Raw genomic sequence first — 21,196 nt, forward strand, 5'->3', positions numbered from 1 at the left:
CTTTCTATTCGTGGCACAATTTTCGGTGATCGATATATTGAGCGGCGTACCGTCTTCAAATTGCATAGTAGTTAGCTCTCTGTCAGGGACTCTTTCGGGAAAAAAGTTCAATAAGAAGATAGGAACGGTGTATTGTTTTCCTCCAAAAATTATTGCTAATCTTAATATTCTTTAAAAATGTATCAAAATATATTTATTTAAATATGCGTTTTCTAATATAGTTTATTACTACCTATGTTATAGTTTATTAATACCTAGTTTATTATTATTACCACTGTCTTAGAAATATGTTTTATTCTTATAAATTCTCTTTAAATAATATGAAGATTTTTTCTTAACTAAAATATTGAAAACAATTATACTTGTCAAATATATTCTGTATTAATTTGAGAGTTCTGAGTAGCAAACCTTTTCTGGGACATGATTAAAAAAAGCATTTAATCATTAAGTGCTTTTTAATCAATAATGTGACTAAAGAAAACAAGAAAAAATAAGAAAGTAGAAAATTTGGAATCTCAAATAAAACTTGTAAACGTGTTTGGTGAGTCACGATTGAATGCTAGGACAATTTACAAATACGCTTTGATGATGACGCTGATATGCCGCATTGAGGTAAATTCGAACGATTCGTGTCATAAACCAATGACACGAGTATCCCGCGGGATTACTATCACTTCCTCTTCTTCTTTCTCATGCCGATCCAGCGCGCGATATTCCAGGTTCTATCTACTGTCCGTACGTCATGAGAGAGTTACCCCTTCTTTTACGCTAGTACTTCTTCCCTCTGTGTCTCTGTTAAGTGGAGGAGGAGAAGGAGAAGGAGGAGAAGGAGGTGAGATTGGCGGCAGGAAGGTATTGCCGCTGGTATACATCATCTTTAGCCATCACCACCACCACCACCAACTACCACCACCACCACTACCACCACTATCGCCACCACCTGCATCACCTCCACGTCGTCGTGGAACTTGTCTATACGCAACGATGAGAATTCTGCAGATTTGACAAAGTCGTTTCAAGAACTCAGTCGTCGACTGCCCATCCTCGTAAATTCGAGGCACCCAGTAGGGAGTTTCAGCTTGCTCAACCGACTCAACTACGCTGGAACCCCTTCCGGAATACTTTAAAGCACTTTTTTTCTCTTCTTTCTTCTTTCTTTTACTACGTTTTAAGTGTGAACCGTCTTTCTTTTTTCTTTTTTTTTTTCGTGTGCTGTTTTGATTTTTACAAAGGCGAAAATGTGTTAAGTATTTATACCTATGGTGGAAACATACGGAGGTGGCATGTTTTTCGCGATGCTCTTGTCTATCTTGCTCTTTTTACTTTTCGGTTGTGCTGCGAATGCTCAGTAAGTAGATGTATTGTCATGTATATGAATTAATTGTATTAATAAAAATTTATTTTTATTAATAAATTAAACATGTTTATCTCACGTTTAAAAAATAGTCTAAATAACTAGTCACTTTGTAGCATAATAAAAAATGAATAATGTTTTATCCAATTATAGACATTTAAAGCGTTACAAATTATTATCTCATATTGTGCATTATAGAATTATAGAAACGTACTATAGAATATATTTTGATTTAAAAAAATGTTTAAAACGAAAGTTGTATGATTTATGTGAGAGAGAACAAATAATGACAAAATTAATTTCAAATTCTGCATATATTTTAAAGAACGTATGTTATTAATGTATGTTATTACGATATTCGCTTTGTAGGAGAAGTTTAGAATTTTTTGATCTTTTACCCGAAGATCCTAAGTTGTACGACAAAATGCGACCTCCTAAGAAAGATGGCCAGGCAACTGTCGTTTATTTTCATGTTACTGTAATGGGACTCGATTCCATCGATGAAAATTCAATGGTAACGTATAATTTTATATATTTTATATATATATATATGTATATATATATATATAATTACAACATTTACATCATTGACTCTAATTGTTTGTTAATAAGAACTTCGAAACACACTTCAATACTATCCATTATTAATTTTTATTTATTAAAGTAAACAGTTATCTCGGTATAAATTAATTTTCCAGACTTATGCCGCCGATATTTTTTTTGCCCAAACGTGGAAAGACAATAGACTTCGATTGCCAGAAAATATGACATCCGAGTATAGGTACATAAATTTACAGCTTTTCTATTATTTTAACATTTATATATCTTTTTATTAAAAAATTTTTTTTATTGTATTGTGTGATTTGTATTTTATATTTTTATATTTCTCTAAAAGTTATTTATTATCTCTCTCTGTCATCTCATTTGTACATCTATACGTTACGAAATTTAAGATTATTAGAAGTCGATTGGCTAAAAAATATGTGGCGGCCGGATTCCTTCTTTAAGAACGCAAAGTCGGTGACTTTTCAAACAATGACGATACCGAATCACTACTTATGGTTGTATAAAGACAAAACTATTCTCTACATGGTGAAGTAAGTTTATAACAAATTGTATTTTTATCGTAGGTATGCGTTTCCCAAACATGAAATATATGAATATCAATAATTTCAGGCTGACTTTGAAACTTTCTTGCGCTATGAATTTTTTGATCTATCCTCACGATACGCAAGAGTGTAAATTGCAAATGGAAAGTCGTAAGTCATTATTCTCTGTAAAAGAATTTATCCTTAGAATTGTACAAACTTTAGTAAGCTGTACTACAATACATGTGTAGCTATATTTTATGCAATTGTTCATTTTTACTTGTCTCTCAGTTATATTGTTGCTATTATAATTTTTCAAAAAAATTACAAAGATGTTCATAGCTTTATATTCAACAATTAACGCAAGTAAATTATGATGAGCAATTAATAAATTATATGCGGCGTCATTAAATACTACATGTATTTCGTGTCTCATGCAAAAATGAAACAACTGATCGACAGTTTCGCACACAACGGACGAAATGATCTTCCAGTGGGACCCTGAGGTTCCTCTTGTTGTAGACGAAAACATCGAATTGCCCCAATTACAACTTGTTAAAAATTATACAGCCGATTGCACGCAGGTCTATTCTACTGGTAAGTGAATCGCGTAAATCTCTCTTTCTCTTTCTCTCTCTCTCTCTCTCTCTGTGTGTGTGTGTGTGTGTTTATTTATTTATTTGAAAGAATAACAGTAAGTATTGACATATCTTCGTAAGAACGGAATCGAATACTTTGCTTATCTAATTATACAATATAGATAATTTTTGTAATTTTTAAAATCAATTTTTTTCTTTTGTTTTGTGACTGTGGACGTATTTCGCGTGGCGTTATATACATAACGTGAGAAATTCTACTACCGACTACCCATGCATTGATATCACTTGCGCTCAATCTGAACTAAATGCCGAGTATGGATATTTCATTCAAAATTATGTTGTATCCTTCAGGTAACTTTACTTGCCTCGAAGTCGTGTTCGTACTGAAACGACGTCTCGGTTATTACCTGTTTCACACCTACGTGCCGACGTGCTTGATCGTTATTATGTCTGTAAGTATAAAGTATCGCAAGAGTAGAAAAAGATATTTTCGCGAGAAAACTACAACAATATTTTTTACAAAAAATGTCGCAGTGGGTATCATTCTGGATAAAACCAGAGGCTGCGCCTGCTCGAGTCACCCTGGGAGTCACCTCGTTGCTCACTCTTTCCACGCAACATGCCAAGAGTCAGGCTTCTTTACCGCCCGTTTCGTATTTGAAAGCCGTCGATGCCTTCATGTCAGTCTGCACGATATTCGTATTCATGGCACTGATGGAGTATTGTCTGGTGAATATTGTCCTTGGTGATTCGGATACGCCTGCAGCAAAGCCCACACCTCCACCACCGCCACCATCTTCGAGCACTGCGGATTCAACTAAGCTTGACAAGATGTTCGACATTGCTGCCAAGGTAACACATAGATAGCGAATGGATAACCAGGGAGCCCTATAAATTAATTTTAATAAAAATTAATTATAGTCTTAATTCTTATTAATCATCATGCAATGATTGTAATAATTGCTATAATTCATTATGCTTTATTATTGGCATGTTCGGAAGAAAATTTGGCTTAGATGGAAACAGCATAGGAAAGTTGATAGAAGCACTATTACAATGTTAAATTCTTCTTAAATTTAAAATATTTGTGTAATAATGTTAAATTCATCTTTAATTGAAAATATTTGAAAACGTTTATTTTGTGATTCTATGATAGAAGATATTTCATTATGATTATTAAAATTGCTTCTAGGCTCCTTTATCTCGGATTATTTCCATGCCTCGAATAGAAAAATAAAATATATTGGATTATTAAAGAAAATTTATTTAAAGCATGAGAAATTTGTAGCTTCAAGAAATATCAGATGAATAACAAATAAATTGCTCAAATGTGTGAAGCTATTTTATCGAACAAAAAAATGTTTTAACCCCTTCGCGTCGATCGTAATTTTAACATATTGGCACTTACATTTTATAACATTATTATTGTTCGTCCACTTTAAATCATGTTCTACTCTTTTCGAGGCACGGGAGACAAACTGCATGATAACGATTCATTTGTGATCGTTGTCACGCAGGAAAACGCAATGTTGTTATCCTGCCGATCGCAGAAACCACCGATTGCACCACCACCTGGACCAACCCCGGCTCAAAGGGCGCGAATGCGAGCGCTGAATATTGACCGTTTTTCGCGCATCTTCTTTCCTTTCCTGTTCGCCGTGCTAAACGTCACCTATTGGATAATGTTCGCTGAATATATTTAAAGAGTAACATCGGGAGTAACACTGACTGCAGAAATATCGCGCGATATTTCAAAAGGAGCATAAACAAGGAGACAAACTCTCTGTGAGAAACCAATACTCTGGAAACATATATCAAAACACGTTGAAAGAGACGAAGAACGTAGAAGTTTCCGGAAAAAAATGCGATTAATTTATTTGTTATATTACATGCATCAAGCGTCAATCCGCAAACAAACTAGTAACATTCTGATGGAGGGATTTGGTAATCAAAGATATAAGCAAATAACAATAAAATTTAATGACGGATAATAGTGTTTGTGACAAATACAGAAATGCCTAATCTTTTTAGAATGTTGGAACTTCAATTTTTCTTTTACTGTTTTTTTAAGACAGATCGAAAATTTTACTGTGACATTGTCTGCAATGCATATGAGGCACACTTGCAAGTTTTTCTCTAACTGTTCATTTTTTTCGTCCGTTTAAATACGATTCGACAAGTAACAGAACTAGAATAATTAGAATTTATGAAACATGTATAACATGTTTTTATCGTTATGCGTTTGAAAGCAAATTTACTGTCTTCTCTATAAAATCGTCACTTAAACATTTCAAATATTATTAATTCAGTGTATAAACTGTCATAATAATTATTTTATTTTCCGGAAAGAATATTCTTGTTTATGAATAAACCTGTAAAACTTTCCCGAGAATAAATAAAAGATTTCGCTTAAATAGAACAGAATGATCAAAATGTATAATAAGAGTACATATTAATCCTAATGAATTTAGAAAGTGACATTGCATTTATTTAGCTTCATACATCGCTCTCTTCATTACGTAAAATATAATATAAATTAACTCATAATTCAAAGATCAAATGCATACATAGATATTATTTATACATAGACAATTTTACAATGAATCTCTTGTACCAAATAATGTCTCGATTCATGATTTATAAATATTATTAAATTGTAATTAATCGAACTTTGTATCATCAAAACTTATCATAAGTGACAATGAATAATTCTCGACACAAGTCTGTATCATTAAAGATGTGTCTAATAAAAAGCCATTAAAATATTATTAATTTTTTATTATTTAACATGCGGAAGAAAGACCAAATTAGAAACAGTAAGTTATGTAATTACAGATTTTGTTTTAAACAATTCTTCATTCAAATTGCTTAAATTAATCGAAGTTTTAATTAAAGTTACCTCAAATATTATATAAATAAGAACGTCATGTTATTTTCTCCTAAGTTTGATAAAATCAAAAACTTTTAACAAAAAATGGAGATGATAATATTTTGTGTTATACTAAAATAAAACTATATAATATTATATAAAATCTTAATATATAAAGTTATTATTGTATTAATATTATAATAAAATATTTGAAAATCACACATGCATTTTACAATAAAGATTTATAATTTTATCAAAAAATAAAGACAAAAATAATATATCAAAAATAAAATTTTTTTTTAATTATATTGTTTTTAACTTTTGCATATAATTAATTATATTTTTATCTATACTTCTTTATCGAAAAAAATAATTAACTGTAAGAATCATTATGGCTGTATGTGCCCTCTATTGACACTAAACAAGACTATAGGATGCAGTCATCGTCAGTAAGAAGGGAATCTGTTGACTTACGCTTTCATTCTCCGCCTACTTTCAACCCCACCAATGCAACCACAGGATCGTAGCACCCACGCATTGAACAAACGGATGAATATTAGCGCTCTAGTGATATAAAACATTATAAAATATCATTTGGTCTTTATTTTATTGCTTTATATCAATATATCGTTACATGATATTATGATTGTAATAAAGACCATTGTGATAAATCATCTGAGTAGGACGATAAAACTGCAATAACATTAATCTGTTCTGTAAGAATTATTTAGTTTGGTTTATATTAAAAATTATGAATTTATTGCATATGATATGATTGTCACTAAAATAAGAGAGAATAGTTAATACAAATTTTATAAATTATATAAAATAATTACTTTATAATAATCCTACAAAAAATCAAATTAATAAAGAGGTAAGTCTACACAAGCGTTTCTTTTTATTTTTACTTTTTCATGTTTATAATAATTTGCATTATAAAAATCGTGCTATCATGAGTTAGTACAATTGTCTTTATAGATGAAATTTTTAATAAAGTAAACAGCGATGTATAACTTTAATATTAAATTATAATATTAATTCGTATATATAAACGAATTTTTTATTTAATTCATACTTGCGCCTCATGCTATTAATTGAGATGTATATAATTATGAGAAATTAATTTCTCTCGAGAAATTAATCGAATGAAAAGCGAAATTGTCCGTTGTTGCGAACATAGTCCGATATAACGAATCAGTACATTCGCGCGGGGGAGAACGGAAAGTGGGATCATCGCGGAGGAAGGAAGCGTAGCGTGGGCCGCCTTATCTGTACAACATAGTCCGGCTACGATAGCAGGATGCCATTGCCTTCTTTTCTTCGTCTCGCCTTTTCAGCACGCTACGTTTTCTGTCCTCTTTCGGCATGTACGAAGATACGCGTCATTGAAGATTGGTGGAAATCGGGCACACACTACGTCCAGCGAACTGAAGTCTTGTATTATTATTGAAGTGTAATTATATATGCTTGGATAAAATTAATTTATTTGTTATTTGTTTTACGGAGATAATGACAAATGTACGAAATTTAAATTTTATCTTAATCTCTTCCAAATATGCATACGCACTCTTTCTAATAAAAATAATCTTTGAGATCGAAAATAGACGTTTTTTTTACTTTGTAAAGTTTGAAAATTATTCGGCACATAATATTTCTTTATTAGAGCAGATTATTATTAAGTAAATAGCCGTGTTTTTCTTTTTTCATATTGTTTAATCGAGGAAATGAAATTAAACAAAGAAATAAACTTGAATTAAGTAGACAAATTTACGTAGTATCGATAGATTGATTTAATTGATATTATCGTATTGTTGTATTAAATGTATTAAATTGACATTGTTGTATTAAATGTTGCTTACATCTGCAATTTGTATACATATATATATCCTTTGAATAACGGAGTTTAAAAGACGACAAGCACAGCGAGTGTGCCGCACATGGATGCCACAGCAATATAAGCACCGTAAAATGGATGTATGAAAGTATCGGATCTATAGACCTAGATCCGTAATGGTCCAGACAAATTAGGGCGCTGACGGTTCAAAATTCTCAATCTGTAAGATAAAAGCTTTCCGCAACGTTGCGTGTAGCGCGTACAAAAGAAATGATATCAGGCGACAGAACATTGACCCGCGACAGAAGAAGACCTATATATTGACGTTGTATGATTTATAAAAGAAATTTTTCTTCTTTGCTGCTCTAGATAACAATCATTAAGAAAATCTATTTACAAAATTTATAAGTTTTACTCGGTACACGGATCTTCAATGATCGTACGAGACTTTCTCAAACACGTTGCGACGTACTCTATGCGGCAAACAAAGCTATATCTACGCTGCCTGCTGAGAGCCAATGATAAAAATTTTAACGTTTTTAAAAAAATCACGCTTTGTAGTTATACGCAATGTACAAAAGAAAAGAAAAGTCTATGTCTACGTTGGAATTTTAGGTGGTCTGAAATTAACTCCCGCTCTTGGATTCTCTTCGGAGATCGCGGTTCTTTCGCAAAGTCTCGGATCGGCTGTGTCTTGCATAAGGCTGGCCCTTACCGCCCGCTGTCCGGTCCCGCTCGACAAGCCCAAGTTAGTCGTTTTCTCTTTCCGTTACCACTCGTGATGATTCTATGTACGGCACTGACGGGCACGAGACTCGGAGACTCGGAGAGCGGAGTCGCAACTCGACCAAGCCGAGGGACTCACACTTGTGTGAGAGAAACGGGCGTCAGACGAGGCGCGTCCACGAGGCCGCGTTTTTCATTTTCCATCGTCCGCCGCGTTTTGCGAGGGTGCTCACGCACCTGTCGGACGGACCCGCCGTATCGTTATCACACGTGGATAACAAATAACCTGGGATAATTCGGTGGCCACGAGAAGGAGAGGCCGAGAGAGGGGAATTCCGATCTCTCTCGGTGCTCGGCTAGATCTCGACGTTCGTGCTTCGGCTTTAGAGGAGAGCGGTGACCGCCTCTCTCGAAGGAAAGAAGAAATATCTCATCGGCTTGCACACTGCAGGGAACGCTATTTTAGCGTGTACGCTAACGTAGGTGAGTCGTCTTAAACAGAAGGCGATATTGGATAATGTTTATTGCAACGGAAATCGCTTTTTCGTCTCACAGGTGCGCGTAAGTGTATTTCGCTTCGCATCGTTCGCTAAGCGTTGCCTAATCGAATCGTACTTTTGTTGCTCGGAAATTTAATAATTCCTTTATGATTTAGGATTCGATGTAAAAAAATATTTTTAATTAATTATCTGTTAATGTTGAGACATTTTACATATATATATTTATTCTTTTTAAGCTTTTGTTTCGAATAAAAAAAATTATTTGTAAAATAATAACTGTGTTAAGTGTCTGTTTCATTAAGTATTACTTAAATTCTAATGTTTATAAATTTATACGTAAAGCAAAATTGATTTAAATATAATACGTATCTTAAAAATAATTTTCTGTCGTATGTAATATAATTTAAACATTTCAACACAAATAAGTTTTTATTTTAAATAAAGTAAATTGCACAAATCTGTCTCTCTCTCTCTCTCTCTCTCTCTCTCTTTCTCTTATTGTAAATTTCCCGCAATATATTGAATAGTATGCAAATTTTGGGGACATTTTATTTTCGTAGAAACACTCGAATGTCATCGCCGATGGCTTAACATCATTGTAAAAAATTCACAGAGAGGTAGAAAAAGAAACGGAAAAATGCTTCACGTTCATTATGGGCACGTAGCTTTCGCAGCTTTAATTATTATACTTATTACTTTAACAGGTATGTAATAATTGATTATATATTGTATTAATTTATACTAATGCTAATTTTTTATAAAATAATTAAAATGGGAATATTTATTCGAGATATCTAATTTTAAAATTAGGGTTTAAGTTAAAATTGTTAATTAAAATTAAATAAAATTTATCAATGTTGTTTGATAACGCCACTTGCATTTTTAACGCATTTTGAGTCGCGTTCTAGAGCGTTGCATTTGTTACACATGCAAAAAACGCAAATTTGTAATAAAATTCTTTTTCTCCGAAACATTATTCCATTCATATAACGAGGAGACACTTTATCCATTACGATTAGATAGCGAGATGACCTCGCGACCTGTCTTCCTTTTGAAACCAATGAGCTTATGTGTATTTCGGCTTCTATAATCCAATCGCCCTACGAGAACAGAGATCATCGTGCGTATTTGTCGGTTACTCAACGAGTAGCGCGAGTGGTTGAATCGAGTTGCGTATATAATTGTTTATGCACGTGGCGGCATCATTGCAACAAAGATATCTCAAATGTTCCAGACCTATAGCATAAGCTATTTTTTTGTAATCTACAAATATCTTTATATACAAAACTGATTTTTAATTAATTTTTAAGAGATTCATAACTTAAAAAAAGATCACAGATAAAAAGTAATTTAATGTATAAAAGTTAAGATCTTGTAGCAAAAATTGATCTGACATTTTTGCTAATCTGAATTGATCGAAGAATTTATTTAGATTTGAAACACCCTTCATTTTATTAAAGCTTAAAGCTTTCCAGAGCTGTCGTTTCGCGTAAACATCCGGTTGTCTCTCTGGTGATAGCCTCTATCGGTAGTAGAACATCTCTTGATAACTGGATAATTTTCTCAGAACTGTTTCAAATAATTTTATTTAAAACTGTTCTAAAAGAGAAAATTGTCTCGCATTAAAAGTAAAATTATTATTGATATTTGACGCGCTCGTTATCGTCGACTTAAAAAAACTTTAAAGAGGACCGTTTTCTGTGTAACATTTGTTACTACATGTTATGTAAATATTTTAATTCTTTATAGGACCTACGAGTTCTCAACGGGGCGACAAAACATTATCCAGAGGTAAGATCCAAAATTGTTTTAGAATTTATTTTCTTATTTGTTCTTTTCTTCATGAAAGAATCACGAAACGGTGGTTATAGCATTATCAATGGTCTTATCAGAGAGTGTCAAGCGGTAAAAAAACGTGATAAAACTTTCACAACAACTAGGACGCGCGCTATATAATTATGTACAGAGTACAAAGACAAAAATGGGGGTGTTATAGGATCGGTGCAGAGAGGGGATATGTCACCCCTGGAGGTGGTGACAGAACGTCACAATTGGCTAGGGCCGACCGTTTCCAAGTCAAGAGGTAGACAAACATGTTAATTTGGGAAACGGGCAAACACCCTGTATTTTAATGAACAAAAAAAATTTCTAACGAACTGACATTTAACGAAAGAAACTTGTTATTCTAACATAAATAAATATTTTATGTATTATTGTCTAACGACAAGTTCATTCGCTAATTTTTTATTGGTTTGGACCTCTATGTGTAAATATATACACATGTTGTAATATATTTTAGTCCCCTTTATAATATGGTAAAGGTTTCGTTACATAATGCTAATGAATGAAACTAATTAGTAACTAGAAGATCTTCCTCCACATAATTAATGCATATTGGCATGGCATCAATATCCAATGTCCTAATTATAAGAGAGGAAAATAACTATATGGCTAACAGAATCTGCATACCGAGTTGTAAAAGATTAAACGAGAAATACTTTTTCGTTCCTGCAGGCCCGCATGCGAAACGACCGCATCCTTGCGAGCAGAGTTCGTGTTATCCCGCAACTGGAAACCTACTGATCGGCCGTAAAGACAGACTGAGCGCTTCGTCGACGTGCGGTCTCCATGGCCCCGAAAGATTCTGTATTGTTTCTCATCTTAAGGATAGAAAGAAATGCTTCTTCTGCGATGCATCGATACCTAAACAGCAGCATAACATCGAAAATATTGTTAGCGGGTAAGACTACTTTACATTATTCCCGCAATACTTCTTGAAATCAAATGTCATTCAAAATAAATAGAAATATGTGCATATTTTTAAAAATAAATAATGCCACAACATTATATAGACATATTAAATAATTTAAAAAAATCATAAATTCTAGATCATGGTGGCAGGCTGAAAACGGAGTGGAGAATGTCACGATACGTTTTGATCTTGAGGCAGAGTTTCACTTTACGCACATCATTATTCGTTTCCAAACCTTCCGACCGGCTGCCATGTTGATCGAACGTTCGTACGATTTTGGAAAAACTTGGCAGGTATACCGGTACTTTGCTCATAATTGTGAGCACTACTTCCCCGATATTCCGACTCATCAACCGCAAAGATTAACGGACGTCATTTGTGAGACGAGATACTCGGCTGTGGCACCATCCACTGGTGGTGACGTAATTTTCAGGTAGGATGTATATAAAATTTTATCAGATTTTTATCACTTAATATTTTATTTATCATTTATTTATATTTTAATTTTTATTAAAATCAGAAATACAAGTAATATTATATGTATGTGTGTGTATATATATATATATATATATATATATATATATATATATTTCTTTCAAATTTCAAATTTTTTCGGATGAAGAAACGAATTACATGATACAGATCAGTCTAATTATTAATCACACTATTTGAAAAAGTTCATTTATTTTTATATTGGCATATTTCAGAGTATTGCCGCGAAATTTAGAAATCGACAATCCCTACTCGAAGGAAGTGCAGAATCTACTAAAGATCACCAATCTCAGGATCAATATGACGAGGCTTCATACTCTAGGCGACGATTTGCTTGACGATCGACCAGAAATTCGCGAGAAATATTATTATGCTATCCAAGATATGGTAATCCGTGGTTCGTGCTCCTGTTATGGGCATGCTTCCAGGTGTTTACCGTTACCAGGAGTCGCCGATGAGGAGAACATGGTCCATGGCAGATGCGAGTGTACGCACAACACTAAGGGCCTTAACTGCGAGAAATGTGAGGATTTCTACAACGACTTGCCATGGAAGCCTGCGGTCGGCAAACAGACGAACGCCTGTAGACCATGCAATTGCAATAATCATACTAATTCTTGCCATTTCGACGAAACTGTCTATGAGAGATCAGGCAGAGTGTCCGGCGGAGTCTGCGACGATTGCCAGCACAATACACGAGGACAAAATTGCGAACAGTGCAAACCATTCTATTATCACGACGTGACGAAGGATATTTCTGATCCAGAAGCTTGTCAACGTGAGTTTTCAATCTATTCCAATCGCTTTATATAATCTTATTCTCCATATAATTTAATTTAATTTAATTTAATTTAATTTAATTTTATTTAATATGAGATTATTATCTATGTTCGTTTTATAAATCAAAAATAAATATAGATTGTAAATTGTAAAATGAATTTATATTTATGTATATGAAAGAGATATCGATTTGAAATGCAAGTTTTCTTCTTCGCAGCTTGCGATTGCGATTTAAGCGGATCCTTAGACGACGGCATATGCGACTCGAGAACTGATCCTTTAAATGGAGACGAATCCGGACGTTGTCATTGCAAACCAAATGTCGACGGGCGTCGGTGCGATCGCTGCAAAAACGGTTTCTGGAACTTTGATCCCGATGATCCCGAGGGATGTCAAGGTAAATAAAATTATTATCGTTTTTTTAAGTTTTCAATTATTACCAAGAATGTCTCATTAAAAGATATTAGCTTATGTTAACTTATTCAACATTTTATATAATATTTTAATAAATATACATATATATGTATACTTATTTTTAATAAAAGATATATTAAAATTTATTATACTTTCAGAAACTTTTTAAATCTAAGTTGATTATCTTTCAGGCTCAATCTATAATTTTTATATCCAGAAAGACATTTATTAATATTATATAAACGGTAGTAAGAGTTAATTTATGATGACGACCTATTCTATTTATTTCGATAAATAAAATTTGATCATCACTTTTTAAATCTCGTGTAAAAAAGTTGATTATTTTTGCAATTGTAGCCTGCACGTGTAATACTATGGGTACCATTGACAATCAGGGTTGCAACGTGGTGACCGGTGAGTGCACGTGCAAACGGTATGTCACAGCGCGCGACTGCAATCAGTGCTTGCCGGAATATTGGGGACTTTCCGAGGATCATGATGGATGCAAACCATGTGATTGCGACCCTGGCGGCTCTTACGAAAATTCCTGCGACGTCATTACCGGTCAGTGCAGATGCAGACCACACGTCAGCGGAAGGACTTGCAATCAGCCGGAGCAAAGTTATTATACCGGCTCGCTAGACTTTCTTATTTACGAAGGAGAGTTGTCTAGGGCCACCGACGTAAGTTTATTAAATTGAATCGAATGTGTGAACTAAATATATTTATATTAATCTTGATTTTAATGTTGCAAGCGTGATAAAATAAAGTATGATCGTAATACAAAAGATATAACAAAAAGAAAGAAGAGAAAGAGTTACTACATATATTTAGATTTATACGTTAATTATCTTATCCAGATTCTTCAAACGACTTTCAAATTAAATTGTAAATTCCTTTTTAGAACTGTCAAGTGGTGATCAGAGAACCTTATCGCGATAGGAACAGCACATGGACCGGCACGGGTTTCATGAAGGCTCTCGAAGGATCTGTATTGAACTTTACCATTGACGACATTCGCAGATCGATGTGGTACGACGTGATTGTACGATACGAGCCGGTGCATCCGGGCGTCTGGGAGGACGTGCAAATTATTCTCGAGAGAGACAGTCTACCAGATCCTAATGGACCGTGCGCCGATTGGAGACCAGAATACGATCGTTTGTGGGTTCAATTGCCTCTGCGGTCGAGAAGTGCCATGGCACAACCATCTATATGTTTAGAAGCGGGGAAACGTTACAACCTTCTGCTGCAATTCCGCAAGTTTAACAGTCACGTGGACACGCCTTTGGCCTCCATTCTAGTCGACTCGGTAATGTGTTAACTTCTTCCGTGATCGATTGTCGTAACAATCACGTTTATTTGATTATACATACAAATCTAAACTTGTTTGTGTGTGCTTGTATGATTCTTTCAGATTGTTCTGAAGCCAAGAATAGACGCGATACCCTTCTTCAAGACTCCAAGTCTAGGCGAACTTCGTCGTCAAGAATACGAACGTTACCATTGCAATGAATTGTTCAATGATGTCAACAGCGTATGGAGTAACATACCCGAGATCTGCAAGAAATATCAAAATAGCATTGGCTATTATGTCTTTGACGGTGCCCATTGTAAGTTCAATCATTTTATGTCTCATGATACTCTTCAACTTCATGTCGTTCGAATTTTTTTTCTCTCATTTAATTACATACACACTCACAAGAGCGCAATGTTGAATTTTAGCTTGCGAATGTAACCCGACGGGTTCTCGTAGTCTTTTGTGCGAGAACTATGGCGGGATGTGCCCGTGTAAGTCAAACGTGGTAGGCAGACGTTGCGATCGTTGCGCACCGGGAACGTATGGATTCGGCCCAGAAGGATGCATTTCCTGTGATTGCGATGGCGTCGGCGCCCTCGACAATTTCTGCGACGTCGAGACCGGCCGTTGTAAGTGTCGCCCCAACACTTATGGCAGAACCTGCGGTCAGTGCGAACCTGGCTTTTGGAACTTCCCACATTGCCAGCGCTGCGAGTGTCATGGGCACGCGGATAACTGCGACTCGAAGACAGGGGCCTGTACCAACTGCCGAGATTTTACTACCGGGCATAATTGTGACCGTTGCATTGACGATTTCTACGGCGATCCACGAATTGGAGTCGATATACCTTGTAGAGCGTGCCCTTGTCCAGGTAAATACATTTTTAGAAGAGATTTTACTATAATTATTAATTTTCAGTCAAACTAATTTTTTTTAATAAAAAATAAAACTATCAGTCTTATTAAAGAGATATTACATTTTGGTAATAAAAATAATGTTTTTCACATTTGTAGTTATACCATACATATGTGAACATTTTTTCGGCAATATAAAACTTTGACAATTTAAGAAGTAATAATAAGATATTAAAAATTATGGAGTTTGCTCTTTAATCGATTATTTGAATTTTTATTTTTCGAATCAATTTCTTCTGTTAAGTCATAATTTTTTATTATTTATTTATTATTACTATTATATTTTATTTAAATAGGTACACGTGAATCCGGGCACTCCTATGCTAACAGTTGTTCATTAGACTCGATAACGCAGGACGTAGTGTGCGAATGTTTCGAGGGTTATTCTGGACCTCGCTGCGAGCATTGCGCTGAGAATTATTTCGGTAATCCGGAGGTACCAGGCGGTAGCTGCCAATTTTGCAACTGCAACAACAACACAGACTTACGTCGCGCTGGTAACTGCGATCCGCACACCGGTCATTGCCTCCAATGTCTATTCGACACTGATGGTCCTACTTGCGAGATATGCAAAGCGGGATTCTATGGAGACGCTCTACGACAGGACTGTCGAGACTGCGGATGCAATGTCCTGGGTACTGACAAGACCGCAGGATCGTGCAACCATCGTACCGGACAGTGTCCGTGTTTGCCGCATGTCATAGGACAACTTTGCGATTCTTGTGAAGAGAATCATTGGAGGATAGCTAGCGGACAAGGCTGCGACCCTTGCGAATGCGATGTAGTTGGAAGCATTTCAGACAGGTTTGTTTGCGATTTTTATAAAAATGGAAATGAAGCGATTTCTTATCGCAAAAATATTTTTTATGTATATGTAAGATTTTTCATAAACCTTGTTGATATTTTTCATTTGATGATTTAATACTATTAATGATTTTCTTTTTACAGTAGAAAATTGATCCAAATGTAATTTGGAGAAAAAAAAAAAACTTTTTAAGCTAAAAATTGCTTAGACATGTTAAATTGTTGTTTTACAATACATGAAAAATGAACTTTTACAATAAAAAATTACGTAAAGTGGTTGATAAACATATTTCCATTATGATATAGATGCAATCCTTACGACGGCACTTGCGAGTGCAGACCAGGATTTGGCGGCAGACGATGCAATGAGTGTCAGACAAATTTCTGGGGCAATCCGAACGTTGAGTGTTATCCGTGCGAATGTGACTCGATCGGTTCCGCAAGCCAGCAGTGCGACAGAGAGACTGGGGTATGCGTTTGCCATAAAGGTATCGGTGGTGAGAAGTGTGATCAGTGTGATCGCGGTTATCACGGCGAGGCTCCGCAATGCAGTCCATGCGGTGAATGTTTCGACAATTGGGATCTAATATTGGACGGTCTCAAGAATAAGACAAATGCAGTCATTCAAGAAGCTTCAAGAATACAAAAGGTGGGCACAACCGGCGTATACAGTCAGGAATTCGACAACATGGAGGAGGCTTTGAACGAAGTACGAGATTTGATTAGTAACACCACTATCCGGAGCCAAGATCTAGACGCGTTGGATGATTTAGCCGACGAATTGACGAATAATATTTCCAAATCAGAAAAGTTATTGGAAGAAACGAACAATCGCTTGGAGAATCTCAATCAGCGAGTCAGTCTTAACAACGTTGCGCTGAAAAAGTTAAAGAACAGGACAAACAGCTTGGACAAGGCCGCTGCCGATTTGCGGGAAAATGCCACCAGGTTACAAGAAGAGAATGTTTTGGGCGCTTTAAATGTGACTCATCAAATGGCCGAGCAGTCTAGACAGGCCGAGAAAATGGCAAATGACACTACGAATGTCCTCGGCGATGCGGAACGATTCCGCAAACATACCGAGAACATCTTGGCGAAGAACCGTGCATCCGTGGATGAAGCCCAAGAGAGAAACAAAGAGTCATTGACGAGGCTAAATGAAAAACTGAAGACGTTCGGTATGGCGATGCCTGAATTGAATCTGCGAATGTGCGGCGACAATGTGACGGATTGTAGTACCGTCTGCGGTGGTGCGGGCTGCGGCTTCTGCGGAGGATTATCTTGTCACGCGGGTGCAGTCAGCAAGGCCAATCAAGCTCTAGATGTTGCCAAGCAACAAGCTGCTAAGATCAAAAGCCACAAGGACGAGGCCGAACAATTGTTACGCAATGTAATTATCACCAATGTGATTTCTACAAGTCATTTGTGATTCCTGCAAAAGTTAATTATTTTCTACCAGAATTATTTATTATATTTAAAGAAAATTGTACACACACGCACGCGTATATTATTATAAATAGTTATAGAAATTCTATTTTAAACTCTTCAATTTTTATAACTTTATTATACATGCGTAAAAGAATGTTATTATTATAAATGCTTAATGAGGTTCTACTGTGAAACAACTTTTCAATTTCTATTACTTATACATTTATCACTGTCTTTATAATTATTATTTTTGTGTTTCTTATTCGATTAATTCGTATTCGTAGATGAGCCAAATCAAGCAAGACGCAACAGCGGCGAGATCCAATGCTCAAGATGCTTTCAACTACGCGTGGGAAGCACGCAACCGGTCCGATAAAATCACCGAGGATATCTCGGATATAACCAAACGAATCTGGAGCATCCTGGATGAAGACCAACCTACTCCAGCCATGGTGAGAGACCTCGCGTACGAAGTGCTCGCAAAGAATATCCAATTAGAACCGGACGAGATCACACAGTTGGCCGATCGCATCAAAAATATCGTAGGTTCTCTCACTGATTCTGAGAAGATTCTCGCCGATACTAAGGATGATCTAGAACGGGCACACGATCTCGAGAAACGCGCCAATCAAGCCAAAGAGATAGCTATTGAAAAGCAAACCTTGGCAAACAAAGTAATCCTGTTGTTAAACGATGCGCAGAAGGCGCAACATCTGGCGCAAGATGCGATCGACAAGGCGGAAGATGACGTGTCCAAATCGCAAAAGGATCTCGCGGACATTGCCGACATGACGAATGCCGCTCAGATTCGGGCTAATTTCACCACCAAATCGGTCGAGGCGCTGGATGCCCGTTTGAAGCAGCTTCAGACGCAATCTGCCAAGAACAGTTTTATCCTGGCGGAGATTGATACGGAAGCGAAAAAGGTCGCTGACGAGGCGCAAGTGACCGACAGCAAGACGAAAAAACTATCAGAGGAATACAAGAAAGCGGACGAGTCGCTGAATCAGCGAGTGAACAAAACTAAGGGCGATATCCAGCGAGCAAAGAGACTCTTGCAGCGTGCCTCCGAGCTGACGGCGGATACGTCGACAAAGTCCAAAGATCTGGACGGTATGGAAAGCGTCTACAAAGATAACGAGCGGCTGCTGACAGATCTGATGAGCGACGTAGACGCACTGACGATGGAGATGGACAAACATCTGGCAGAGATCGAAAAGAAATCGCAGTTGTATAGACAGTGTTCCGCTTAAAATTTTTCGCAATCAGTTAGGTAGTCACTTACTTTCCAATCGTGAATTTCGTCTGCAAAGTACGATACACATCGACAATCAAATGGATCTTTTCTTCTTTATTAAGTCTGACACAAATATATATCCGCATGCGGTAGAATCTCCTACTCCATAGATGAGGTCCCTTTCCAGAATACATCTTACTACTACATTTTTTTTTTTACTGCGAGATATATGTTAGATCTTACTAATAGATCGGTGCTTTATACTTGTGCAATAGCCGTGAATTTTACCTTGATTTATAATAGAAAACGGATATGCGTATTTACATAATACATATATACATTTGGCATTCGCAACTTATTCTGGATAATATTGCGAAGAGATTATTATTAGTGCCATAAATATAAATGGAGGGGCCATTAGTAGTTGTAAAGAAGACGATTTATAGGTTCGTTAAAGCATCGCTGCAAATGCAATCAAGATGATATTTTCTCTAACTTTTTATAGCTTCGCTAAATTTGTTCTCTACTCTCTTTTGCAATTTTTATATTTTTGTACTTTCGCGGCATACAATTTTTTATTTTTATATAATAAGAATATTGTACACATTTTATCCGCTAATATATGGATATGTATTTTACTACAAGTGGTACTTAAAGAAACACCGTAGCGAAGTATTAAGTTCGTGTTCCATAGATGATACATTAAAAATAATTAAAGAATAAATGTAAATAATTAAAATAAACGTAATTATACGGATCTGGCGAATATAAAATATTCGATATATTGCCGAGACGCGCATATCTTATCTGCAAATATAGACAAAAGTTAAAATTAAAGTAGCCTTGTCGATCATTACACCGTCTGTAAATAAATACAGTCTGCGGTCCTGTAAATATTAAATGTTACATACTTACAAATCCAGTCTACGAAGTTTGATGCATTTTTGTCTTTAGGATTTTCATTCTTCTTTTACACACATTTCTAATCCTGATTATAAAAAGTGACGAACTTCATGTGAGAAATAATAGAGAAACCGATAAAAATTCGTATAATTATTCTGGATACAAAAGTGAAAGAAACAAGATTCCGTTATTTATGTCATTATTGCACGCGATCGATCTTTATATATTACATCAGGAGTATCGTTGAGTCTCATTTAAAAGTAGACGAACAATGCTATGATCAAGCCAAAAAGAATATTTAATATGTATAGCGATATTACAATATTGTAATGTTAGAGAGAAATAAATGAGTTCTCAAATAGGAGAAAGAAATGATTACATTCCCGGAAACCTGTCAATCCTTAATTACATATCATATTCCAATCATATTCAAATGCGAGATTCTTTCCTATCGTAACATGAGGAGAATCTGCAATTTAAAATAATCGCTTATATCCCTGCACAGTTGACGCGTCCTTGCAACTTATTGCGGTATCACGCAAGGAAATTGTCGGACACGCGATACCATCACTGATAAAATACTTCCTGACTTACACCGTGTGTTTTTCATTAAATAATGATACACATCATAGTGTACGCGGCTGCCCAGTCACGTCTATTAATTAACCAGGGACCAACGTAACTAAAAGAAGTAACACTGTCCCCCATCGATCTTTCTCAACACATCCCGATCAATTCATAGGGCCTAGAAATAGGTTCGCTGTTTATTATTACAGAGTTCGGTTACGTCGGAGCCATGTGCGCGATTACCGTCCCCCTAGTCGAATGCCATCACAACATCGAACAATTTTACCTTGAAGGGAGTTCGAGACAACCAGCTTCCTTAGGCAGATAGACGGAGAAGAACGTTCTATTTGTTATTCGGTACATTCCTTAAAATCGCCCTTTCCCTTTCAGAGCGTACGTATGCAAGCACGCACAAATATTTTGTGAATAGCGTACTGTTGAATTCAAATGGTGTATGCGTTCAGCAGGCTGCGCACAATGGATCCATTCAGTACACGAATCAGTGGTTCTCCGAAGAGGTGAGAAAACTGGAACGGCGCAGAGAAGCTTGGAAATTATTATTGCCAGGCTCAGTAAAGACTCAATTAAGACTTTTCTCCTAAGATAAATTCAAAATTTCCAGATCGATCTTTTT

The 21,196-nt window shown here is 35.7% G+C and overlaps 2 protein-coding genes across 4 annotated transcripts; both read left to right on the forward strand.

The window, feature by feature from the left end:
* The first annotated feature begins 982 nt into the window (after window positions 1-982).
* On the forward strand, window positions 983-5,809 carry LOC105840455 (glycine receptor subunit alpha-3). Of its 3 annotated transcripts, none has more exons than XM_028189228.2 (9): window positions 983-1,348; window positions 1,724-1,868; window positions 2,053-2,135; window positions 2,308-2,451; window positions 2,531-2,613; window positions 2,905-3,039; window positions 3,393-3,493; window positions 3,576-3,893; window positions 4,506-4,636. In XM_028189228.2, the coding sequence occupies exons 1-9, from the start codon at window positions 1,260-1,262 to the stop codon at window positions 4,542-4,544; spliced, it is 1,137 nt and encodes a 378-aa protein (XP_028045029.1). In that variant the 5' UTR covers window positions 983-1,259; the 3' UTR covers window positions 4,545-4,636. The 3 variants fall into 3 exon arrangements, with proteins under 3 accessions (XP_028045029.1, XP_012542850.1, XP_012542851.1); XM_012687396.3 differs by having other exon boundaries at window positions 984-1,348; window positions 4,559-5,809; XM_012687397.3 differs by having other exon boundaries at window positions 985-1,348; window positions 4,592-5,809.
* Window positions 5,810-7,600: 1,791 nt separating this feature from the next.
* On the forward strand, window positions 7,601-20,356 carry LOC105840453 (laminin subunit beta-1). The gene is made up of 14 exons (XM_012687391.3): window positions 7,601-8,953; window positions 9,531-9,674; window positions 10,720-10,761; window positions 11,485-11,710; window positions 11,859-12,155; window positions 12,430-12,992; window positions 13,212-13,391; window positions 13,766-14,091; window positions 14,313-14,720; window positions 14,826-15,021; window positions 15,134-15,580; window positions 15,920-16,427; window positions 16,734-17,817; window positions 18,140-20,356. The coding sequence occupies exons 2-14, from the start codon at window positions 9,608-9,610 to the stop codon at window positions 19,106-19,108; spliced, it is 5,313 nt and encodes a 1,770-aa protein (XP_012542845.2). The 5' UTR covers window positions 7,601-8,953; window positions 9,531-9,607; the 3' UTR covers window positions 19,109-20,356.
* The last annotated feature ends 840 nt before the right edge of the window (window positions 20,357-21,196 follow it).

The sequence above is a fragment of the Monomorium pharaonis genome, chromosome 4, assembly GCF_013373865.1.
Source record: "Monomorium pharaonis isolate MP-MQ-018 chromosome 4, ASM1337386v2, whole genome shotgun sequence".
Lineage (NCBI taxonomy): Eukaryota > Metazoa > Arthropoda > Insecta > Hymenoptera > Formicidae > Monomorium > Monomorium pharaonis.

Coding starts and splice junctions, on each gene's coding strand:
- LOC105840453 (XM_012687391.3), top strand. CDS start 9,608: ATGCTTCACGTTCATTATGGGCACGTAGCTTTCGCAGCTTTAATTATT. Junction 13,392..13,765: donor TGATCCCGAGGGATGTCAAG/GTAAATAAAATT, acceptor TTGCAATTGTAG/CCTGCACGTGTAATACTATG. Junction 14,721..14,825: donor CCTCCATTCTAGTCGACTCG/GTAATGTGTTAA, acceptor TGATTCTTTCAG/ATTGTTCTGAAGCCAAGAAT.
- LOC105840455 (XM_012687396.3), top strand. CDS start 1,260: ATGGTGGAAACATACGGAGGTGGCATGTTTTTCGCGATGCTCTTGTCT. Junction 2,452..2,530: donor ACTATTCTCTACATGGTGAA/GTAAGTTTATAA, acceptor CAATAATTTCAG/GCTGACTTTGAAACTTTCTT. Junction 2,614..2,904: donor TAAATTGCAAATGGAAAGTC/GTAAGTCATTAT, acceptor ACTGATCGACAG/TTTCGCACACAACGGACGAA.